We start from the raw sequence: 24,688 nt of genomic DNA on the forward strand, positions 1-24,688 counted from the left end.
ACTGCCATCACTCATCCATACAAAGGCATGTGATTTGCCAAAGACAATAAAAAACACATATTTTGTGTCTTCACAGATAAATCTTTTTGTGGGGAAAACTGGTTCATGGAGGTATGAATTCTATTTGTTGACATCTTGTTGAAATAAACCAAAAAAAAAAAAGTGCCCTGTCCAGGAGGGATCGCTGCTCCCCTGCCGGAGTGAAAACAAACACTGCAAGTTTAGTCTTGCAAGGATGACCTTTTTTTTAATCAGTACTGCAAACAAAATAACAACCTTAATCAGCTGGAGGAAAGATAAGGTTTTCAATCATGCTGGGAATAAAACGCAAAGATGAATATTCCAATATATGGCCAGTGTTGACTCAGATTAAAACAAATCCTTGATAAGTCAGTTACAGTAAATGCTAATTAAATGGGTTGTTTTGATAAACTCTGCATGGAGCTCTGTGTCATTGATGAATAGGCCCTTTTCATTAACAGTTTAGGTACACCCAAATTCAAATTACATTTTTGTCTAGCTTTCTTTGGCAGTCTAGACCACCAACATAAAAAAAAGTGTAATCTTTAAAACTAGCTGCCAATATTCTTATTGGATTAGTGTGTCCATATTGGTTCTTGGCAGCCATTTGGGGAAGAAGTTTTGGAGTACATTTATCACATTTTCCCACCAAGATTACGGAGCTGGAATCATGGCTGGTCCAAAATTGTTGCGGTACATGACAGCATAATAGCACTAACGCATCTATTCAGGCGCCCTCTCCTTGCTTGGAGGATAATAATAGATTTGTAAACTTGTTTCCCAGTCGTATTTTTTTTTTTTTTTTTGCTCTTATTTCAGCGGGGAAATTGCTAGTTTTAAACAGAACGGATCACATGACCTTCTATCAGCATGCATTTGAGTAGAGTGGCTGTTTAACATGAGTCTCCATGTATAGCCATGTGCGAGGATTGTTCTGTGACTAACTCATTCATGACCAGAACAGCTGCAAAGTAGTATCTCCACCCCTGGCGTTCCAAAACCCTATTCCCAGATTCCTGGATTTCCACAATCTAGAATCTCAAATTGGCCACGGCTCTCACAGTCATGTTCTTGGATGACGGATTGGTACCCTTGAGAATCTAGCATGTGGTTGTTTTTCTTCATATCAATAACACTTTCTCTGGTTGAGGCTCCGATATTTTGACAGGATCTTTTCTTTCCTTTCCCTCAATGCTTCATTCTTAGAAAACACAATTCCACTGGAATGTATCCTTGTCCGATTCCAACCCGACGTCGCGCTCGCCTGTCAGAAAAGCAATAAACTTGTCTTCACCATAGACTCTTCAGCGAATACATGTATTTGAAATTAGTAGCTAATGATGAGCGCTGGAACGGGTGTGAATCCCGCCACCCTTGCACTCTCCTAACCTTGGACTTAACCTCCGAGCCGTGCAGCTGCAGAGCAGCGTTGGATTACCAGGCCAGTGAATGACAAGAGCAGGTTGAGCCGCAGCACAGGGAATACAGAGGTGCACAAAACATCTCGTGATAGCAAGATCATCCCACCACCATCTGTGATTTATGCGCACAATAGGGTCTGCGACTGTGAGCACGGGGGTGGAGGTGGTTTGTGAGTGCGTCGCATTACTTCCATAAGTCAGCTAGATATTCTCTGCTTGTTACTAATCTCAGTGTCACTTAGTGTCGCAGCTATATTGGACCTACGCCCCTATTTGGCATCTTAACACCCCAGGCTTTTTAAAGGGCCCATATAGTTTATTTTCATTCAATTGTTTCAGTGACTGAGCCTTTGGGTCGGGTTTGTGTTTGAAATTAGTTTTTGTTGAGAATTCCATACTGTTGCAAGAATGGTGTGAAATATTACTTAAAAGTAAGGGACAGTATTGTAATAATAGGAAGTTTGCTAAGTTCGTATTTCTATGTTGACTCATTGACTTTCTTTCGCTGGTGGTTGACAGGTTCTATTAGTTTCTACTGTTTGCATGGTTTGATCAATCATTTTTGTTTGTTTGTTGGTTAGCATTTTCAGGATTTTTTTTTTGACACCTTTCGGACATCTAATCTTTGGACTTATTCATTTATTCCCTTTGGCATTCAAATTTTTTGAAATTTAATTTCTACATATTATTCCATTATTTATTTTTTTCCCTTCCACATGCAATTTTGCCTCTGATTTTAAAAACATTTATTTATTTTCAAACTTCAGATGACTTTTGTCCTCATATTCTTTTCTGTACATTTTGTTTTGTCACATTTTCCAGCAAGCTCGGATCTGCATTTCTTATTTTAATTTTAATTTTTTCAAGTGGTGTTGCTCAACAACTAGTATGTTCTGTTGTGTTGTTTTTTTCCCTTTTTTTCCCTCTCCTTCATACTGTATCTTCAATAATAGTAATAGAAGGAGCATTCAAAATGTAATATATATATATATATATATATAAATATTTCTTAAAGTCACATCCTCATGCACATTTACTGTGAATTCAAGTAGGTCTGAGCATTAGCTAAGTTAAAGCTCATGCTTATTTTTAGCTCCATGCTAAATTGCTTACCTTCTATTTAAAACCGAATAGCCTTGATTTAACTTCTTTGTAACAGACCTTCGTAGCCATGTATTTATAATGAATGGCTTTGTAGAAATACTTGTCCCTCCATTACAGATAACAGCGAGAGCACTGTATGTTGCAAAAGCAAGTGTCACCATTAACAGCGGCTCCATTGTGTTTGCCGTCTTACACCACTAAATCAAGGAGTTTTTCATGTCAATAGCCTGTTGTTGTGCGGAACCAACTCCTCACACACAAGTCACACGTGGAGAGAAAATGCCAGTATACTGCGTAGTTCATCATCTGCTCTTGACTTTTGTTAGAAGTAGCAACATTCAGGAAACAGTGGTGGTATTTTAACATTCCACAGCCAAATGATGTGATAAACATTCTGACGTCTGGTGTACTTTTGACTTGTACAAGTGAGTGTTCGACCAGATCGACCCTTTGCTGCAACTGGAAGGAAGATCAGGCGCCGCTCTGGAATAACATTCTCAAGGCACAGCCCCCGCCCCAAAGTCCTCATCACTTCCAAAAAATCCCACTGCAGATAGAAAGAGAAGCAACTGAAAATTCTCGCTGTAAATTCTGCTTCCTTCTAATCAAACTCAACTCAGTTTTGTTTTTAAATATGCAGAGTCCTAAATTAGAGAGCGCATTATGATGGCATAGTTGGAGACGAAAATAAATATTGTTAAACTGAGCTGTTTGGAGAGATGCACGTAAGAATGCTGAAAACAAGACACTGAGCTTGTAATTAAAGTGCCTCTGAGTTTAACCCCAGCCAAACTCATATTCATCACACACTTACATTGATTTATTCTGTGTTAAATTCATATTTCAGTCTTTATTTACTGTATTACGTTCCAATTTGAAAGTTATCTTAGAGCGTAATAAACTCAGTAAGTCGGGAAGTGAAATCATAAGCATGACTCCCTGCTTTAATGGAGTGCTAGCATGCAGCTACATCCTCAAAAGTATTTTATTTTTGTTAACACCAGCCCTTTCCCAGAATCCAAATGTGAGATGAGAGCATGATTTTATGTCCCAAGACATCCAAAACTTTAACGTAACACTATCAGGAATGGTTGCAAACATTGGTTCAGAGCGTTAACAAAGAACGTAAATTTAAATTCAGTAAAAATGTGTGTAATTTTTTATTAATTTCCACAGTTTGACATGTTCTTTATGGATGTTATGAGGCAACCTAACAAATCAAAACACTGTAGAATTCAACTCTGGTCGTCGTATGGCCTGAATAAGCTATGCAGCTATTGAAGAGGTTAACCTTCAATTCAAACAGGCAGATACAAGCACGTCCGATTAAAATACGATTTTCGAGTTTGGTCGAGCTCGTGAGAGTAGCACAGAGTCTGTCGTGTAGGACATAGATTGGTGTGAGATATGATGCAGGCACACATACAGCATCTGAGAGGCTGCAAGCAAAGTCAGATAGCAGCCGATTTGGTGTCAAGAGATCGCCCAGTGACACTGCTGGCTTTGTGCTGTACGTGAATGGGCACCTAAGGGAACGCCCGGGGTTCTGAATGGGCACCATTGGCAAGAGCACAAGTGGTGGGAATGGAAGCTGGTAATTAAGGCTGCCATTGTGCGTCTGCAGAATCTGCAAGACACAGAGGTCAGGAAGGCAAGTGTGCATTGTTAGCACAGCGGGGTCTCAGCAATGCCGCCTATGAGGGTTTAAGGATAAAACAGAATTTAAAAAATCCATACGGGGGCACGTATATAGTCTTGTTTATCTGCATGTCAACATAAGGGACAACAAAAGAGCCTCCCCGTGGTTCAGGCTTTTCCTATTTTCCTATTCTGCTTAGGAACCTCTGGCCCATTTTTGTCCTCGCGACCCAGGAGCTGCGGTCTCCTTTAGAAATCAGGACTGAGTTAACCAGAGATTAGGGCACAGTTGTGGCCAATATGTGAAGCCACAGGGGTTGATGTATGTTTAGCCAACGTGAGCTTGACTAGGCCTCACAATAAGCCATGGCATTCAACAGACAATGAAAGCATGGAGGAAAGTCACCTGCAGCAGTTCGGTGATCATCTAGAAAAGAGTTTATGGACATGGGAAATGGTCACTCGGGTACACAAAGAAATGTCGGAAAGAACAGGCTTACATTTAACTAAACATCACAATCATGCTAATGGCTACATGTGAAAAAAATAGGTCACACTTGTGGTTTATCACAAATTTTATTTATAGTAGTAGGAATAATAATAAACCTAATCAGAATAATAATAAGTATATGGATTTCACAAACCACAACAAATGCACAACAAGAATCACTTGTGTTTTTGTTTGTAGTCTGTAATCATGCAGAATTATTGATAATATTTTTGTTTTATAATCAATGTTGTAACTTCATATAAGTGCAAAGCCAAAGAAATAAACAGAATTTTTAAAATTAAAGTGTATTTTAACATGTAAATAAATAAATAAATAAAACTTTTTTTTTTTTTTTTTTTAACTCGAGTGGTGTTTTTAGTCTCCAGTGGGCAAATGGATAGAACCGTTTCTGTCCCTGTCAGAGGTAACACTTACACTTATAGGCTTACACTGATTTTTATTTCCTCAACACAACAGAATTGGACCTGCTGTGCCAACAGGAAATGGTGCTGTAGTGAAACTCCAACCCTTGACCTTTTCTTCCCAGTGAAAGGTGAACCATCCTGTTCTGGTTCCTGACAGCTCGCCGTATGGCTGCTGACCCCAAAGACACTATAGATGAGGCACATGTGAGTCGCATTATTTTAAAGTTATTGGCATGGATTATGCAGAAAACAAACCGCAAAGACTGTAATGTGTTCATTGGTAAATATGTACCCTACACATATTAACAAATTCCTTCTTAATTTGTGTTTTTTTTTAAGTCAAATAGATTAGATGTGTGAAAGAAAAATATATTTCTACTGTATTTTTCTTATTGGAACCATTCGACAATTTTTCCACACCTAATACCCAGATTTTAGATTTTCCACTGAGAATTAGAGAAGCGCCTCTCACAAAAAGAGAGCAGTGACAGTCACGGTTACCAAAACAGGAAGTGGTGCGATTGTTGCCTCAGCAAAAACTGAGAGGAAGAATGGGATTTCTGTTCAGAACACAAACCAGCTGGCAGGAAAGCAAACTTTTATCATTCTTTTACTTTGATTTCCTCTCAGGGGAAGTGGCTTCACCCCCAATTCGCTGGCTGTCCAAAAAGTCTCCAATGGCCCTCTTTCGTGTGACGACGATAAACCCCAAAGTGTTGTGTCACTGAGGGTAAAATGTAAAACATTCTCTCATGACAGTTAGAAAGTGTGACTGTGGTGCTGGCTGTCAAGCAAGGACTGACTGAGAGCAGCTGGAAGCAGAAGCAGTGTGATGTTTAAATTCAGATCCGACTGTATGTGTTTCTTTCAGTGAAAACAGGAGTTGGTTAAAAAGAGATTATAAAAGCTGAAGCTAAGATGTAAGCCGTCCATTTTTTACTCTTCAGAGGACCATTAGTCTCCCGGGGAGAACTGAAGTCTCCTGTGATGTCTGAAACCCACATAAGCTGCTGAACTGCTGATGAACCAGCAGCAAACCGACTGTTTGGCTACTTCAGCAGGATGTTTTCAGCAGAGATGACTTGTTTTTTAGAGGCACGACTGATGCTCTTGGGAATATTCTTTTTTTGCTTTTTCTTTTACTGTGATGGAAGTCTAGCGGCCACAGGCTCACGTAAAATCAGCAAAAAGGCAGAATGTAATAAGCGACACATGACCAAAATCTACACGGGACATTGCTCAGAATGAATTTAGTTTCTCAGTATATTGTATTAAACCACTTATAAATCTATGGTGGATTGGATATTGAACTTCTACAATGTATCAGCTATTCTCTAAAGGTGAGCTGTTGCCAAGGAAGGTGGCCCCAGTGGAGAACCAGGACAGAGCGATGAAGTTTTTGGGGAGAGATACAGTCTAGGCTTCTTTGATCCAGTTGCTGACCCGTGACCAACCTCTGCTTAGCAATTACGAACACAGTTTGAGAATATTTGTCTTGGGCAGTGGTCACAATATATATCTACTCTATACTTTAGTAAACACAATAAAATGGCTAGCGGACATTGACACTTGTGTTAGCATGACTGTGCAGTGCACACAATGAATGGCTAACAAGTCCAATAGAAACAGTGCCATTTCAGTATCTGAGCTATTTAATCGACCCAGGTTCCCACAGGAATATGAATGTGTCCGGGCTCTCGTTGGTCAGGTTCCCGTTCTCTCTTCCTAGACTCTTAAGTATGAACGTTTACACAGAGAAAGTTAAGTTGTCTAGACATGATATGTGATAATAATAGCTAGAGCAACTCAAAATGAGACATTGTGCCATTTTTGAAAAAATAAAAATTGTGTTCCATATGTAACAAAAAAAAATGGATGTTATTGGTTTAATATCGATGATTATGTAATGGACATCAGCTCCCTGACATGTAATTTGACAGATACATTAAGTGCACTTTAAAAGCAACTTTCACATTAATGAGAAACATTGTTTATAATAAGAAACTGTGACCACATTTGTGACACGGCGCCATTGATGCCAACTATAACGCTGGGAATCATGGAGAACTTTCATGGTTATCTTAAAATTCTATATGGGCTAAACAAACCACATCACACACAACCCTCCCACACCACGTCCTGCTCTATGACTTTATTGTTATTTTCTACATGTGACTGCAGTAAATTTGCATCTTAAAAAACAGACATCTTTACAAACGCAATTATTTTAATGATCTTGTGATTCGTTTATGTCAGGGCAAAAGTGTGGAAGGGCTAAAATGATGAAGACAATTGGTGTGCTGACAGCACTTTCACAGTGAAGTGTGGTGATCTAACATCTGGAAGAGTTTTTAATTATAAGTGCATTTAACCCTCCTCGCTGGCTTTGTTAACAATAAGTTCAATCATGAATAAGAGATTGCACAATTACCCCAGCGTGGCGTCCAAGCAGGGGGACTTCTTTCTTTCTTACCAGGACCACAAATTGATGTCAAATGCAGGTCTTTTGGCGCCCGGGGACAACACACCACCTCATTATCACCTTGCTGTGATATTTGTTCAGGGTTAATGCTCATTTGCATGAACCTTTGATCTGTTAATTCCAAAAATCATCCATTGCTCAGTAACACAGACAGATAAAAACTTTACTACTCTACTACAGCACAAGTTAAAAACCCCAAAACAAACACACATCACAGTCTATTTTCAACTGATAAATTGCAGAGGACGACAAATGTTGATGTTTTTCCAGGCCAGTGGGGTTCAGAGATTTGTGCATTTTGAACCCCAAGAGTTCAAATATCTGGGAGCTGACATGCTACTCTGGGGAATGCAAGAGGACCTTGTCTTATCTCCGAGAGCTTCAGGAAACCCTTTCAACTGCTCTAATCTGGCTCTTCCAGTCATGACCCAAATTTGTGAGAGCAGATGCAAACCTTAGAGAAGAAAAAGGACCAACTTGGTCATTTGACTTTGTGGAAACTACAACTGGTAACAAGAGTCTATTCTCATGAGTGTGTTTACAGTAGAAATGAAGTTACACACAGCAACAATCAGGGATGAAACCACAACAAACCACATGTAGCAGAGTCATTTAAAACCATTTAGACAGTCATCAGCACTCAATGTTGATCATCATAATGCTGGGGCTCACTAGTTGTTTGTAGCCAAAGGAGACTGTGAAGTCCTCTTGTGTCGAAGGCACTATAACACAGCTGGCGATTGACTCACCATTTGTCGGCTGGAGATTTTCCCACCCCAGTAAAAGGTGTGAGAAACAAAAGAAGTTTGGAGACAAACATCCAAGCGCATTTAAGATAGCAATCTGGACCGATTAGAAGATGCTCATATAGACATTCCATTGGCATTATATCTGTTCTGAATAAGGACTTTATAAGAATAAAACTTTAATATCTATCATTCTCTATAGAGAGTACATAAAGCTCTTTGTTAAATCAGACCTATTTATAGAGCGATACATTTATTTATTAGTTCCTTTATGAGCCAGTTCCTTTCAAAGTATCTAAGCTCCCAATTCTTGGAATTTCCCATTTCAATGCAGCATTTTTTCCCCACAATATTCTGAGAACTTTGCTCTTATTTTTTTTTCCTTTCAGCTTAACTGAGCACAGCTGTTATCTTACATTTGTACAATACCTGTTGACCTCTCAAAATGAGCAGACTGGGACGCTCCTCAGCATTGTGAATTTAAGAAAAGTTCAAGATGGCTCGATTGTTGCTCAGTCAATAACCTGATGTTGCAATGCATGAAAATATATATTCTCAATACTAAATGTAACATTATTAACAAACAGTAATCAATACTCTTATTGTTGAAATACTGTTACGACAAATCAACTAAAAAAGGAAAAAAAGGAATTAAGTTTGTAACACAATCCAGCTGTGCATTGCGATTAGAAACTTGGGAAACAGCTGATAAACATTAAGATGTACAGTGTATTCTGAATGGGAAGGAGACTTTTTGTCTGTATATTACGCCGAGCATTCCAATGGAAAAGGTACAGGAAAAAAAAAAAAATTATTGTGATACAAAAATGGTCACATTGTGCAACTGAGTATCCATGTGACAGGGCATGTGTTTTATTGAGAAACTAGAAAAGCATTCAGAGATTGCAAACCTTCGCCAAGCAGCTTCTGTCCTCCCCTAACCAACAATAAAGTATCCTTAAATTCCTGGCTACCTACAGTACGTCCCAATCTTAAACAATCCCATAAAAAAATCCTGAGCACAGCTAGTGATCTGGATCACTCCCAAAATTGAATCATTTGTTCCTTGCTCCATTTCAGATATTTTCTTCATTGAGTTAACTTTTCAAGTTATTTTGCACACAAAGAGACAAACTAACGCTATATAAAACTTTACCTCTTAACCATTTGGTGTAGACAATGAAGACAATGATAAACACTGAGAAAGAAACAAAAAGGATCATGAAACCTCCCATTGTAACTAAGTGTACATGAAAACCAGGAAAAGGACCAGACATCAGACCCAACCCTGGAAAAAGCCGACCTCTACTGTGAGTCTGATAAACCAGAATCAAAGCAACAGAACACCGTATACAGGTGCTGGACAGTTAAACCAAACTACAAGCTACACAGCAAATTTCTGTGGTCTGAAGGTCTGACAGGATTCGGCTGCCACACACATTACAGCAGAGACTTTTTCCATGAGTTAATCTTTCTACCGGGATTGTTGGAAGAAGATGTCATTCAGTGGATAGTTGGGATCATACGAATCAGAGGTGAGGCCAACTGTTAAAGGACAGAGTCCGCCGACCAGAACCATATCATGAGAGCAAGTGGAAGACATCCTGGAGTCAAGCCAAAGCGCAGCAGCGAGGGGCATTCTGCTCATAACTCGGGGAGCGACCTCATTTTCCGAATAAAAGCCAGTTTACATAACACCTCTGTCCCCATGACAGGCAGCGCCGGGTAGCTGCTGCCAGGCCTCTGGCGCTCGCTCAACTCTCCACGGGTTGAAGGGCTAAAAAACATTTGTCCCAGCACACCACATGGCTCCACTGAAGTGAAGTCAGGTAGCTCAACATTGAAAGCTAAAAATATTCTTGTCCCATAATATAGGATCTGGAAATGTAGTTTTTCCTAATCCAAAAAACAGATTAATAATGGAAATGCAAATCACGTTTTTGCTCATATTTTGGCAAAATGTGTGTGTGTTAATGTCTTTCCCCTTAAGTAAGTGTGATGTGTTGATGATAACTAGCAAACAAAAATATTTGATTGGAGAGAATATAGCCAATATATAGAGAAGAAAAACATCATAACTGGAAAAGAACTGTGGACCTCATGTCATGCCACTCGTGTTCTTACATATTGTGATTTTTTTAGTTCACCCAGTATTATATAATTAAATCCAAATTGAAATAAGCTGCAACAGTTCTGGTTCTGGAAGCTTTCCGAATTCACCAAACTGTGGTGCTTTCGAATGAACCAGCACACATTCAAGTTTTTGCAGAAATAAAGTGGGAAGGCATTATAAACTGACTAAAACACATAATACAACATGATCATGGATGATGTCACGGTTCGCAAGCTAAACTAAGCTATGAACCTTTGAGCGTTCCAGATGTGAGACCAAGACGGGGAACAAACTACTAGTTTGTTCCAAAGCATTTCAGTTCTTAATTGTAGAAAAAAAAGACATTTTTCGCAGAAAAAAAGTGAGTGTCTATATGCTAATAGACCTGTGCGTCTGTTTTGTGGATTTAGTTTGGTCTTGGGCTCAACTTGGTGATGGACCCTCAAAGCCTTTGTCTTGGACAATGTCTTACAACAACAAGGCACAGAACCATGCTGGAATGAAAGGTCTCAAAGAAGAAAATTGGCTGACTGTGTGGCAGCTCTAGTCTCAACAGAGTGACAAACCTCTGAAATGATTCATGGACCCAGATGGCAATTTGAAATCTCACCAAAACGTAATCATCTGCTTAGCAATATTTCCCGAACATTTTTATTGCAGTCTGTTCACCTGATTCATTAGGTTTTTTGCTAACAGATGGGCGGACAAAAGGCTACGATCCCAAAGCCTCCTTAGCGGCGGTAACATTTAGTTTGTCTTGATTTAAGACTTAAATGTAAAAATGAACAGAGATATAACTTGACACTGATACAGCTTTTGGCCGCTTCACAACTCATAGTTGGAACGGCTGTTCAGGACATTAACGTCTCTGAAGATTGAAACAGGAGTCTGGTTTTATTGGAGCAGAGTTTTTTTAACGTGACAAACTATTTCAAATGACACGTCAATGCATCCTAAAGATAAAACCAGAAGCAATTCATGGTCCTGGACAAGCAGAATCATAATCGAGCCAAAGCTATTGGTTTTAATTGTACGGATACACATGAAATTACAAGTTGCCTGAAGTGATATAATACATATGGATGGAATATAGTTAGGAAAAAAAGTCACTGGAGACATAAATAACCATAACAGTGTTGAACTGTGAAGGTGTGGACGCCTTTTGGAGAATATGCAGCATTTGAGTTACTGTTGGCAGTTTAGCAACAGCAGAAATAGAGACCAGCGAGGTGCTCAGCTGTGTGTGATTTGGACTTCGACCTTATAAAAGCTACAGGGAGATTAATTCCACAGATACGACTGTCGTCATATTCCTCAGCATAACACTGTGAACGACAGAGTTCGTGGATCATTTTTAAGCTTAGTGCTTTGGCAAACATGTTAAATGTGATATGTGTGCAAAATCTTTTTTCTCCGTCAGTGGATTGATGCTCACATCAACATCTTTCAGGTGACTTAGGAGTATAACAAAAGGTAAAAGCTACATGTTCCATGATATAGTGCAACCTAAACTCCCACTGGAGTGGTCAATCGATGATCTAATTCCCACACATTGGGTTTTGGCGTGCTCTAAGAGATATTTCACCAGTGCACACGTCTTTTACAGACCTCCGGAGACCAGCCATCATGTGTCATAACCTAAGACAAAGCAGTTTAATCTCACATCTGCTCCTTGTTACAGTTCCATGCAGCAACTCGAGGTCGGGGTTCTGCTGGTGCGTATCACCCGGGGAAAGGGCGAGAAACAAGGGGAGACCGAACAGTTGATTATGAGGCATGAAACATTCAACAGGGTTCTATGAAAAGTGCATGATTCACAGGCTATTGTTCATTCTTCATTCTGGCATTCTTAAGATGAATGTGCCACATTTCGATAACTCCTCCATGGACCAGTATGACAGTGGAGTTTTACAGGCACAGAATTAAAAGTTTGGTCACATAGAATATGTCTTTCAAAATATAAAAACAACACAAGTGCCGGTCCAGCATAGCACGGTGTTCCACAGGATCTTCAACTTGAAAACCAAATTGAAATGGCATGCAACGTCACAATTGTGTTGGTTCCCAGATTCAGTCCATGTTTCTATCATGCTCAATTGACAACTCACAAATATAGTGTCTCTCTATTCTGATTTTAAAAGTGCATCATCTGCTAATGGTGCACAGTTAATCTAAGATGAATCAGTGTCACCATTTTTGGTGCCACAATTGTACTATATCGGCTATTTTGAATGCCATTCGACTTATGTCCAATCCGACAACATCACAAAAAATCTTGTAAATAAATTGTAAATCACAATATCAGTCATGGTGATTGTGGTTATCAATCTGGTCATAATCAGGCAGACTGCATTGTGTTTACATTAGGTAGCCTTGTGTTGGGTTGGGACGAAAGATAGTATTTAGAGCGCATGGTGGATACTCAAGACCGGTGGGCTGAAAATGACCCACCACAAGACCTTAGGGAGCTTCAAATACATGTGGCTGCCTTAAACACAAACCTATATTGTTCTAACAAAAAGCACACACCAAGCAAACTCTCCTTAGGGTTTTATTATGTGACCCATCTGATGGTCACCACTTGATAAAAGACCAACACGAAATGATTTTCTGGAACAGCCAATATCAACAAGCTTTTTAACAAGATTATTAAAACCAGGCATGAAGCCCAAAGACTGCATCAAGAGATTTGATCTCCTCCTTGGTTTGTCTTTGAGCAAGTGCGAAGAGTGAATGCTGTGGAAACAATATCTCCCTCACTCTATCGGACGATAACTCGTACGTCTGTTGGGTCGTCACTTACTGAGGCTGTTCTTACAGTTGTTAAAAGAAACCTTCCATGAAAAGCTTTTGCCTTGTCAACAAGTTATGGTACTTTGTAAGATGTGCAACTCCATGGTAATAAATAGGAGCGAAAGCACACACACAGACACACACTCATGACTGGTGAAGACAGAAGCCAGTCTGTTTAACAAGTAGGTCAGATCAGGGCCAGCAACAGGCCTGCTGGATCTAGCATAGATGGTTTGCCATGATCAGAATATAATACCTAACAGGTGAATGTTCATTTAAATTGTCGTATAACTTTTGCTAAACATGGCTGATTTTTGTTGTGTATCTCCAGATTAATATTAACATCAAGCACACTGGTGATGTGGTCAGAGTTGCAGCTATGAATCCAAAAACAACAGTGATACACTTGTCCTCACACCACACAGGAAGTGACTCAGCAGAATGATATATTTCAACTTTTCACTTTTAAAAATAAGACTCCAGTGTCTCCAAGAGAAGCAGAGAAAATATGCGTAACACCAATGAAAGCTACTTGGCAGCATTCAGCGAAAAGTCAGCAAACACGACCTCAATGTATCAAGCCCTCTGTGAAGGAATATACATCACCGACAGCCTGCACAAATGTTAGGCCTCTTACCTGGGGACAGTCTTTGATGTAGTGGCCCTTGTTGAAGCACAAATGACACAAGTAATTAGGTGGAGGTCTTTTGTTGGGCTTTCTTGGCTCGGATGAAAGGGAGAGGTCTGAGAAGTGGTCCGTCAGGGAGTTGAGTCCATCCACGATGTTATTCAAGGAGCCATAGGGAGAGACGTTCTTGTACACATTGTTGTTCAGGGCCTGCCAAGGACAGGGAAACATTTGAGTGAAATGGTGGGGCGCCCAACACTCCACCTACTTCAGTGTAAAGGCAGTGTTTGATAATTGGCATTTTAAAGGCGCATTATTCGCCCTGCTTTCCTCAACCATCTTATCATGTTAAAAGTCATTACATATCTACTTTACATTCATTGTAAAACAAAAATTGCCATCATCCATCCTTCTTTGTCTTGTGGAACTTCTCATTAGGATTGCCACTTGCAATAATCCTCCTCTTCATGCCCCCCCACGTTGGCTTCAAACTTATTCACAAGACGAACATGTTCTCATCCAAGTGAAAACCTGAGCATCTTAAACTCCACCCCCTTTACTTCTACTTCCTGTTTTTGCCTCAGAGCTACCATCTCTAAACCATCCATCATGGCAGGACTCACTATGCTCCCGCAGAGCTTCACCCTAGCTCCCACTCTTCTGTCACCGATCACCCCTGCCAGTCATCTCAGCCTCTCTTCTTCACCTCTTTACTCTGGAGCTTTGTTCCAGTAAAGCAATGTCATGGATATTGTGATCACTAAATCATGAAGACAAGACAAAGATGCAGATGGACAGAGAAACGTGCCCGCTTGCGGGACTTCCTTGCCTTGAGAATGGTGCCTTCATATCTTAGGATTATGTTTGTGAGTGAGGGGATAGTCGCAATCACATTTCAGAGATAGCATGCTCTGCAGAATCCTAGTGGAGATATAATTGCAAAACTATATCCTGTCTCCCAGTCTGACTCGCTTAAATACCCCCAAAGACGAGTGATGTCCACTTGACTCGTTCTTTCCCCTTCTCTTTAAATCTCTGGTGCATCGATATCCATATATCTTGTCCCTTAAAGAAGAAATTTTGCTCTTGTCCTTATCTGTGATATTCTTCCTGCCATTGCCAATCGTGGACAGAGTTAAGGGAAGTGCATTTATCAGATGACAGCTTCAGTGCAACTCATGAGGGAGGTCAAACTTCTGTCAAAGACCGGCAGCCTCAGAACAAAAGGTGTTGACCTAAATCAGTCCTCCCCGCTGTCCACATTAGACAAGTTGTTCTGCCACAGTGTACAAACAACTCCATAACACAAAAAAAGTTCGGCTGCAGAATGAAACAATTAATTACCAATTTCCTCCAAGTACTCTCTGTCCTATTTTCTGTTGAGCAAAAAAACACAAGTGGGGGGGAAACTCAGCTCCATGATCATTTCTCTCATTAAATTCAGAACATCTGGCGAGAGGCCCAGCTGTGCTCATGAGCTGGAAAAGTACTAAGAAAGACAGGACTCTACAGAGGATGACTCATTGTAAACAAGATGTTCTCGCGCCAGCCTGGGGTCCATCCGCAATGTCACCATGCGCTGTTGGCTTTAAACCAGCCGTGGTCAATGTTTGCAGTCTCATCAGAGCTACAGCGGGCATCGGTGCATGCCAGTGGTCCAGCAAGTTCACCACACATGCCCCTCTGAATATTAATAATGGGGCCCAGAGTCTGACGTTCTCTTCATATCTCTTCTTCAGAGGGATTCCAGCTGGTGCAGACAGGAAGTGACCCTTGCTTAGAATAATGTAGATTTCTGTCTCCGTTTCATGCACAGGTGCAGATAACCTGATTTTAAGCTGCTAAACAATACACTGAAACCTCTTTTTTGTAGTAGATAAACGTCTGGAAAATCAGGCTGCTCAACAGAGAAACCATATACTTGGCAACAACGACAGAAAACAGACCCTTTTTTTATCAGTGGCCTGTGAGATAGCCTCGCTAACCACCTCCAGCTTTGAGACTCATGTTCATTTTTTACTTTTGGTCATCATAAATCAGGTACTACAGAGCTCTGGCATCTCAAGTTTTCCATCTGTCTGTAGCTCTTCATGGGAATGTATGTGCTTGTGGGGATTTTTATGTAACATGACTTTATTTATTAGGTTTGAAAGTTTACCTTTAGTCTGTCAGAAAGAGTGTTAAAAGTATTATCTAATATTAATCGCGGTTCAAGTCAGTTAGTGTTTAATATGAAATGTCTTATGTTGGCTGAAATGATCTGAATGAGAATAGTAATGAGTGAGTACTCGCTCTTTTACAACGCTACCTTACCTGGGGTTTTTAATGCAGTTGTAGTTAATACAAAGTGACAATGTCTAGCGTTTATTTTTAAATTCACAGTTACAGCACTTAATACACATAAACTTAATGATAATTACTGAGTGATGATGATAATGCTGAACATAAAGGAAATGGCAAGCATGATCTAAAAAAAAAAAACAAATGTATTTCAAGTCAGTGGGTTGCTGAATGAACAACAGTTCCTCCACCAGTATCTTACATCAACTTTAAATCTCTTTCCAAGTGAATAAACAAGTGAATGACTGTAGATTTTGGATGTAAACAAACCAGAAACATAGTTTTGTTATGAAAAAAATGCTGCATAAGAATGTAATTCAAATAGCTACCTTTAAGTATTTTATCACATGTACAGTGATTGTTACTATCTTAATGACTTTTTTGAACAACAACTACAATCATTCATAATCTATCCAGCCTGTGACCGCAAAAAGTTGTTTCAAAACACACTCCACCCATCAAACCACGAACAGATCTTTATATGTTTTCAGTTTAAAGTACCCTTTGTTTTGGATAATTAAGTAACAGTAGACAAGCATGTGTAACATGAAACAGGCACATTTAATTTCAGATTATTATTTTATGTTGGTCAAAATCTGGATGAAGGTAATTATTTAATGATTCTATTGTATTGATGCAGGTTTAGTGTGTATTTTTGTGGAGGCGGTGGGTCAATTTTCAGCAGCCTCTAGGATCAGGTTTGCACCCAGCGAGTTTGTCCCTAAAAGTTATAAAAATAGACGATATGTAAATAAAGATAGTTTCCCCAACGGGGGTCTATTTGAACAAGATAGTGACAGCAGCAGGTTGTGTGGAAAAAGTCGCTCTTTTTAGACGGATGCAGTTATATTCACCTCTACCCCACTGTCACTGAGACATGAGCGAGACGTGGACCTCAAATGGCTCTCGGTTTATTAACATACACTATGTATCCCAAATCTAAGAACTTGTTTACCTTACACTTGTGACAATCCTTGAATCAATGAGCAGTATCGGTGGCAGGAACATACTTGCCATAGTCACACCATCAAGGATTTAAAGGCTTCCCATGCCTTCTATTGCTGGTGCTATTATCACGGTACTTGTCTTGACCTCAAATCTGAAATAACCAAATACCAGTCGTTTGTAGTGCTGCTGTTGTTGTTAAAATCTTTGCAACTCTCTAATCATTTTGCTCAAGCGTGTGGCCCAATGTGGCTGGTGACATTCGTATTTCGGAATGACGTATGAGGTCCAATATGCAACAACACGTCGTGGAAACAAGCATTTTGAGCATAAAAACAATCGTGGTATTATTTATGATTGATGGTGTCACTGGATTTGACACACTGTGCCTTCATCTGGACACGACTCGTCATAAAACAATGACTTATAGCCATAATAACAACTCAATCTGTGATCTGTAAACTACTGTGTAAACTAACAAGTAAATTGTACCGGTGAAATAGAAGTAATTAAACTTACACCAAAATAAAATGTGTAAAACTGATATTTTCCTTTTATCCTTGATCCACAACTTCAATCAAGAACCATATGCTAGTCATTTTAATGTCATTCAATGTTGACGGTTGGAAGTGAAATCTAAATAAAACAGTAGTCTGTGACATTTATATATTAAGGTTTGAATAAATCTAGATAAGTAGCAGGGTCACTGACGACAGATTACAAACTTTGGTGGATATTTACAAACGCTACACAGATCTCTCTGATGGAATACACCCGTGACACTCCGAAGTTTCACCTCATTCCGCTGCAGCTGGAAGTAGTTGTTGAGATAGTTGGAGTTCAGGGAAGGGCTCAAGTCCGCCGACGCGGGGGTCTTGCTGAAGTTCAGGTCCGGGTGGGACGAGTTGGGGTCGGGTCTGAACGCGTCGAAGGCGCTGGTCTGGTGGGGGTCTTGTAAAGAGAGGTAGACCCAGTTGAGAAGTTGCGCTGGCTGGTACACGGAGGCGCTGGTGTCTATGGCAGACAGCAAGCTCATCTTTCAAGTCAAATGGCTGAAGCTACGCTGCTGCTCTCTCGGACTCTGCTGCTTCTTCGTCCCGGTTCCCCACCGGACAGATGTCAAGCGCTCATTTAATCGTCCCCAAAAGTGGCCTGACCTCCGTACGCCGGGAGCCTCGTCCCACTTACTCAGAGTTCATTGCGCTGGCATGTCAGTGTAGAAAGTTCTCTCCCAGCTCCCCATGCTCCGCTCTCTGCCTCCTTTAATGCAGCGGGACGGTGGAAGAAGCCATGAGTATCTGATGAGCCAGGCGGTGCTTCGGCGTCCGCGACAACCAATCAGGGGACACGTCTCATTTACATATTGATTAACAGCCAATCAGAATTTGGATTGCAAAGACAATTGCGCAACACAGCTTTTATTTTGGTTTGTTGGTACAACAAACGTTAACATTATGACCACGCGCCTGTTGTTGTTGGGCCCACATCATTGTAGCTCTATAAGTGTTTCATCTTTATCTCAGCGTCTATTATGAATGTCGCAATGGAGGCTATGCTTTTACAGGCGCTTGTCAACAGGTGTCACTGTAGATGTAGTTCAGAATTAAAGTGTACATTTTCGATTTAACTTTACTGAAGTTTAGATTCTTTGCATTCAATGTTTTAAGCATTTGTAGGAGTGGTAAAACAATCACCAGCTAGCCCGCCGAGACCAAGAGAAAAGCCCACGGGCCTTTAAAAAATAGATATGTAGACTTAGACTTAGACTTGGGCTTTCTTTATTGTCATTGCGCAAAAACATATCACTATATTATGGCAACAAAAGCTAATGTCCAAAAATAAAAAAAATGAGATAAATACTATAAATAAATAAATCTATAAATAAAATAAAATAAATCTAAAATACATCTATAGATAAATCAGAAAGATGTACTATATATATATATATATATGAACAAATAAACAGCATTGCAGCTACGTTCAGCAACCTGACAGCACCAGGAACGAAACTGTTCCTCAATCTGGTGGTTCTGCATTGGATGCTGCGGAAGCGTCTGCTGGATGGCAGGTAGGAGAACAGTGCATAGTGGGGATGAGTAGAGTTCGAGATGATCATTACATATAATAAAATCACAGAAGTGATCAAGTACAGTGACTTTTAAAAGACAATTAACTATTCACACCCAATTGATGACAACTTTTCGTGGTCAATATCGCTCTTGATGTTTTTCACTGATTGTTACAGCCAAAAACAGAGATATTTAGACATTTTCCTTGCTGTTGTTTTTGGACTTCATCAGTCCATACTGTTTGTTTACCTGTCCATCATCTTGACATGGCAACTTCCTGTTTGGGTGACATGGTGTCATGGTGATGACATGTAAAAGAATAACTGAGACAATAGGCATTGATTCTTCGGTCATTATTAGGATTGATGTCCATAATACTTATTGACTCGGAAGATATAATCATCAGCGTTTGTCACTCAACATTCCATGTCTGAATGACGGTGACTGAAGCAAAGTTGTTCTGTTCTTTCTGACAACTGATACAAGTGGTGATACACGTGGTTGAACTTATTTTTGTTAGGCGTGTGGCTGGTGTTTCCTTTACAGATAGTTCAGCAGTGTGTCAGGCTTCAGGGATGTTTGTCTGACACAGTTGTGCACACAAGGGAACCTCTTGCTGTTGCTCACCCGCTGGACAATCCTAAAACATGCCATCATCGAGGTTTTTGATGACCCCTCCCTTATCAAGTGTGTCACAGATGATGAAAATGAGAAGGAAAGAGACGTAGGAAAGAAATATATGGGACTCCTGAGAGGTTGTTGGATTGCTGGGAGGAGCGTAAAAACAAAACCAAGCAGAGAAAAGGAGCGTTCTGTGGTGTGCTTGTCAGTTTGGGGCTTGTACCAGACAATCATGATCTTTGCCTCTCCATGTTTAGCAAACGGTTTAAAAGCCAAATTATGCTCTGACTCATCCATCCTCCAGTTCCACCTCTGGCTGTATTGTGCACTTTGACTTGTGAACTCACTGCTGTTTCACTGTCTCAGGTCACTCTCTTAAGTTGACAACACAATAAACAAACACATCGGTTGTAAAACTAACTCCAATATAATGTTAAAAAAAAGTTTAATAATTCGACCTGGTAACTTGTTGCATTTTGTGACGTCAAGTTACTGAAGTACGCTAACTGCTTTATCCTGACATCTAGTGGTGTATTCTGTTAATGCTTTATTTTAATTCGGCGGTCGATCGTCTTGCTTTATTTTACGTAATTTGTAGGTCCTTAATAACTATTACTATCACATGTTAGAGCGTGAATTACTAATGTCTCTTTTTCAAATGTCCATATTTTTATTTGCAGCTCTGACACAATGTTCATGGGCAAGTGAAACAGGAACTATTGTGACATGACTAAGGTTTTCCTTCGAGGTTTATGACTGTTAATTGACAAATGCAACAATGAAAAATGGGCGCATACTTGCCGAAGACGCCGTCACAATGGGACGTAATAAAATTTCACACTTCCCTGTCGAGAGCATTGTGCAATAAACTCGAGAATACAAGCTTTAAAACATTTCAAAGACACATGCAGTAATTTGAAGATGCGTCATTTAAAAGCCAAACACACCTTGACGGCAAAGGCGCGCAAATGTGACGTCACCATTGTTCACTCATCCCAGATCATGGAGTAGTTAATAGGTGACCTACAGCATATAGTAGAGCTAATACATTTCCCTGGTAATTGGTTTAAGCTTCAGTGAAATACTCAGAAGTTTAAGAAAATAGTTGTGTTTGTCAATTTAGAATCCAATATTATAAAGGCACTCTAATTTAATTTAGATACCCTATGTACATCAAATCTATAATATAACCGCAATATATTGTTTTCCTCTTTCTTGCTACCAATTTTTATTTCGTTTTAATATTATTATTAGAGTCCATTTCATTGTTGAATCAGAATAGAATTTATGGCCATGGTCAGTGGGGTCCCATCAACCAGGAAAGTGCTTTGAAATAAAATAAAATAAAATAAAATAACAAAGGCTGATCACAAATTTAACAGTCTGATGGCTGAGGGGAAGAAGCTGTTCCTGTGACGGCAGGTTCTGGCCTGGATCGACCGCAGCCTCCTGCCAGAGGGAAGAGGAACAAACAGTCCATGTCCAGGGTGAGAAGGGTCGGCTCTGATCCGACCTGCACATCTCTGGGTCCTGGAGACATAAGGTCCTGAAGAGGTGGCAGGCTGCAACCCATCACCTTCTCAGCAGAACGCACGATGCGCTGCAGTCTACTCTGGTCCCTGGACTGGAGGTGGCGCTGTTGTACCAGACAGAGATGGAGGAGGTGAGGATGGACTGGATGATGGCCGTGTAGAACTCCACCAGCAACTTTGTCGGCAGTCGTAGTTTTAGTAGCTGCCTCACAAAGAACATTCTCTGCTGGGCCTTCCTGATGAGGGACCTGATGGTTGGCTCCCATTTGAGGTCTTTGGTGATGGTTGTTCCTAGGAAGCAGAAGGAGTCTACAATGGAAACGGGTAAACCAGCCAACATGAGAGGGGGTGGAGAAACTCTTACTCTCCTGAAGTCTATGATCATCTCCACTGTCTTCTGGGCATTGAGCTCCAGGTTGTCGTGGCTGCACCAGGACACCAGCCGCTCCACCTCCCTCCTGTAAGCCGACTCATCTCCATCTGAGATGAGCGAGATGATTGTGGTGTCATCTGCAAACTTGATCAGCTTCTCGGACTCGTGGCTGGAGGTGCGGCAGTTGGTGTAGAGGGAGAAGAGCCATGGGAGAACACTGAGGAGACCTGATGTTGAGGGTCCGAGTGTCGGAGACAGTCGTCCCCAGCCGCCTCTGACTCCGGCTGGTCAGGAAGTCTGTAATCCATCTACAGAGGGAGTCAGGCACGTTGAGCTGGCGAAGCTTGTCTTCAAGCAGAGCTGGAAGAATTGTGTTAAATTCAAGGATTCAAGATGGCGCCGACGAAGGCTGGCCTGGAATTACCGTGCATGTTATTTTGTTTATTTTTGTGTTTTGGTGGAGCATCTGCGTGTTCTTACACACGAGATCAGTTGATGAACATCAAGGCTATGACTCCGTCTGACTTACTACCAGTATTTTTGGTGTCAGTCGCGGAGTTAGTTCATCTTTTGGCGGGGCGGAAGAAACTGAGGAGGAGAGGGAAACGTGCCGGTGCGCTCGTTCGCCTTCGTCGAAGAGGATCGCGCACTCCACTTCCCGGGATAATACTCTCCAACGTCCGCTCGCTCAGCAATAAGATGGATGAACTGGCGCTGATGTTGAGACGGAACAGAGACTTCTCCTCCTCTTGTGTTTTGTGTTTCACGGAGACGTGGTTGAGCGATCTCATCCCGGACACTGCGCTTCATCTGGAGGGTTTCCAGCTTCACCGCGCGGACCGGGTTCCGGAGCTCACCGGCAAAACCAAAGGCGGAGGAGTGTGTTTCTACATCAACAATCGCTGGTGTACGGACGTGACGGTGATCTTCCAGCACTGCTCTCCCTCTCTGGAATGTCTGATCGTGAACTGTAAGCCGTTTTACTCCCCACGTGAGTTCGCTTCATTCATTCTGGCTGCCGTATATATCCCGCCCAGCGCGGATGTACGTGAGGCTCAGAGTGCGCTCGCGGATCAGGTCCTGCATGTGGAGCGAACTTTCCCGGACTCTCCTGTGATTGTGCTTGGTGACTTCAACAAGGCAAATCTGAGTGAGGAGCTTCCCAGGTACAGGCAGGTTGTAAAATTTCCCACCAGAGAGCAGAGCGTGCTGGATCACTGTTACTCAGCGCTCCGCAACTCTTATACCGCCCTCCCTCGAGCTGCACTGGGACACTCTGACCACTTGATGGTTCATCTTGTTCCTACATACAAGCAGAAGCTGAAGCTGGCAAAGCCTGTTGTGAGGAGCATGAAGATCTGGACAAGTGAAGCTAAAGAGGAGCTGCAGTCTTGCATGGAGACCACAGACTGGGAGGTGTTCAGGGCTGCGACCAATAATCTGGATGAGTATACAGACACTGTGACTTCATGGATCAACTACTGTGAAGAGTGCATAGTTCCAACGCGCACCAAGGTCAGTTATGCAAATGACAAACCTTGGTTCACAACTAAACTCAGCCAGATTAGACGGGAGAAGGAGGCTGCTCGCAAGAGTGGGGACAGGAACTGCTACAAAGAGCTGAAGTATGGGTTTCAGAGGGAGCTGAAGAAAGCTAAGGCAGCATACTCTGACAAACTCACGCAGCAGTTCTCAGCCAATGACTCGGCTGCGGTGTGGAGAGGGCTCAAGGTGCTCACTGACTACAAGCCACGTGCCCCCCACAGTCTGAACAACCTCGCTCTTGCACAGGACCTCAACAACTTCTATTGTCGCTTTGAGCAGCCATTTTGCCCCAGCACCTCTGTGGTCTCTCCAGCCCCATGTTCCACTTTACAACAAAGGACTGTGCTGTCTCTTAGTGACACAACTAAGAGCAATGATGTCACTGAGACAGCAAAGACCACAGTCACTTTTGATGAGCCACCCCCTCACCTCCCCCCTCTTTCTCTTGACATCATGGAGCAAGACGTGCGCACTCAGTTCAGGAAGCTGAACCTTCGGAAGGCGGCAGGTCCGGACAGAGTTTCCCCTGCCATCCTGAATCATTGTGCTGCTGAGCTGGCTCCAGTGTTCACGGACATCTTCAATGCTTCCTTGGTGTCCTGTCATGTACCTGCCTGCTTTAAGTCCTCCACTATCATCCCTGTTCCCAAGAAGACCAGGATCACAGGACTGAATGACTACAGACCGGTGGCACTGACGTCTGTGGTCATGAAGTCCTTTGAGCGCCTGGTTCTCTCTCACCTGAAGTCCATCACTGCTTCTCACCTGGACTCATTGCAGTTTGCCTACAGAGCCAACAGATCTGTGGACGATGCAGTGAACCAGGCCCTTCATTTCGTTCTGGAGCATCTGGACTGCCCAGGAACCTATGCCAGGATCCTGTTTGTGGACTTCAGCTCTGCCTTTAATACAATTCTTCCAGCTCTGCTTGAAGACAAGCTTCGCCAGCTGGACGTGCCTGACTCCCTCTGCAGATGGATTACAGACTTCCTGACCAGCCGGAGTCAGCGTGTGCGGCTGGGGATGACTGTCTCTGACACTCGGACCCTCAACATCGGGTCTCCTCAGGGCTGTGTTCTCTCTCCATGGCTCTTCTCTCTGTACACTAACTGCTGCACCTCCAGCCACGAGTCCGTGAAGCTGATCAAGTTTGCGGACGACACCACCATCATCGGGCTCATCTCAGATGGAGATGAGTCGGCTTACAGGAGGGAGGTGGAGCGGCTGGTGTCTTGGTGCAGCCACAACAACCTGGAGCTCAACGCTCAGAAGACAGTGGAGATGGTCATGGACTTCAGAAGAGTAACAGCTCCTCTGTCCCCTCTCATTTTGGCTGGTTCACCTATACCTATTGTAGACTCCTTTTGCTTCCTGGGAACCACCATCACTGAGGACCTCAAAT

General features: G+C 41.7%; 1 protein-coding gene across 1 annotated transcript in view; it reads right to left on the minus strand.

The window, feature by feature from the left end:
- zcchc24 (zinc finger, CCHC domain containing 24) overlaps positions 1 to 18,432 on the minus strand; it is a 40,231-nt gene extending 21,799 nt beyond the window's left edge. Inside the window, exons 1-2 of the mRNA XM_053874628.1 lie at positions 17,943 to 18,432; positions 13,871 to 14,071 (exon numbers count right to left, since the gene is read on the minus strand). Of these exons, the coding sequence (XP_053730603.1) occupies positions 13,871 to 14,071; positions 17,943 to 18,182 (441 nt within the window). The 5' untranslated portion in view covers positions 18,183 to 18,432. The remainder of the gene's footprint in view (positions 1 to 13,870; positions 14,072 to 17,942) is intronic.
- Between the last annotated feature and the right edge of the window lie 6,256 nt (positions 18,433 to 24,688).

This window comes from Synchiropus splendidus, chromosome 9 (assembly GCF_027744825.2).
Source record: "Synchiropus splendidus isolate RoL2022-P1 chromosome 9, RoL_Sspl_1.0, whole genome shotgun sequence".
Classification (NCBI taxonomy): domain Eukaryota; kingdom Metazoa; phylum Chordata; class Actinopteri; order Syngnathiformes; family Callionymidae; genus Synchiropus; species Synchiropus splendidus.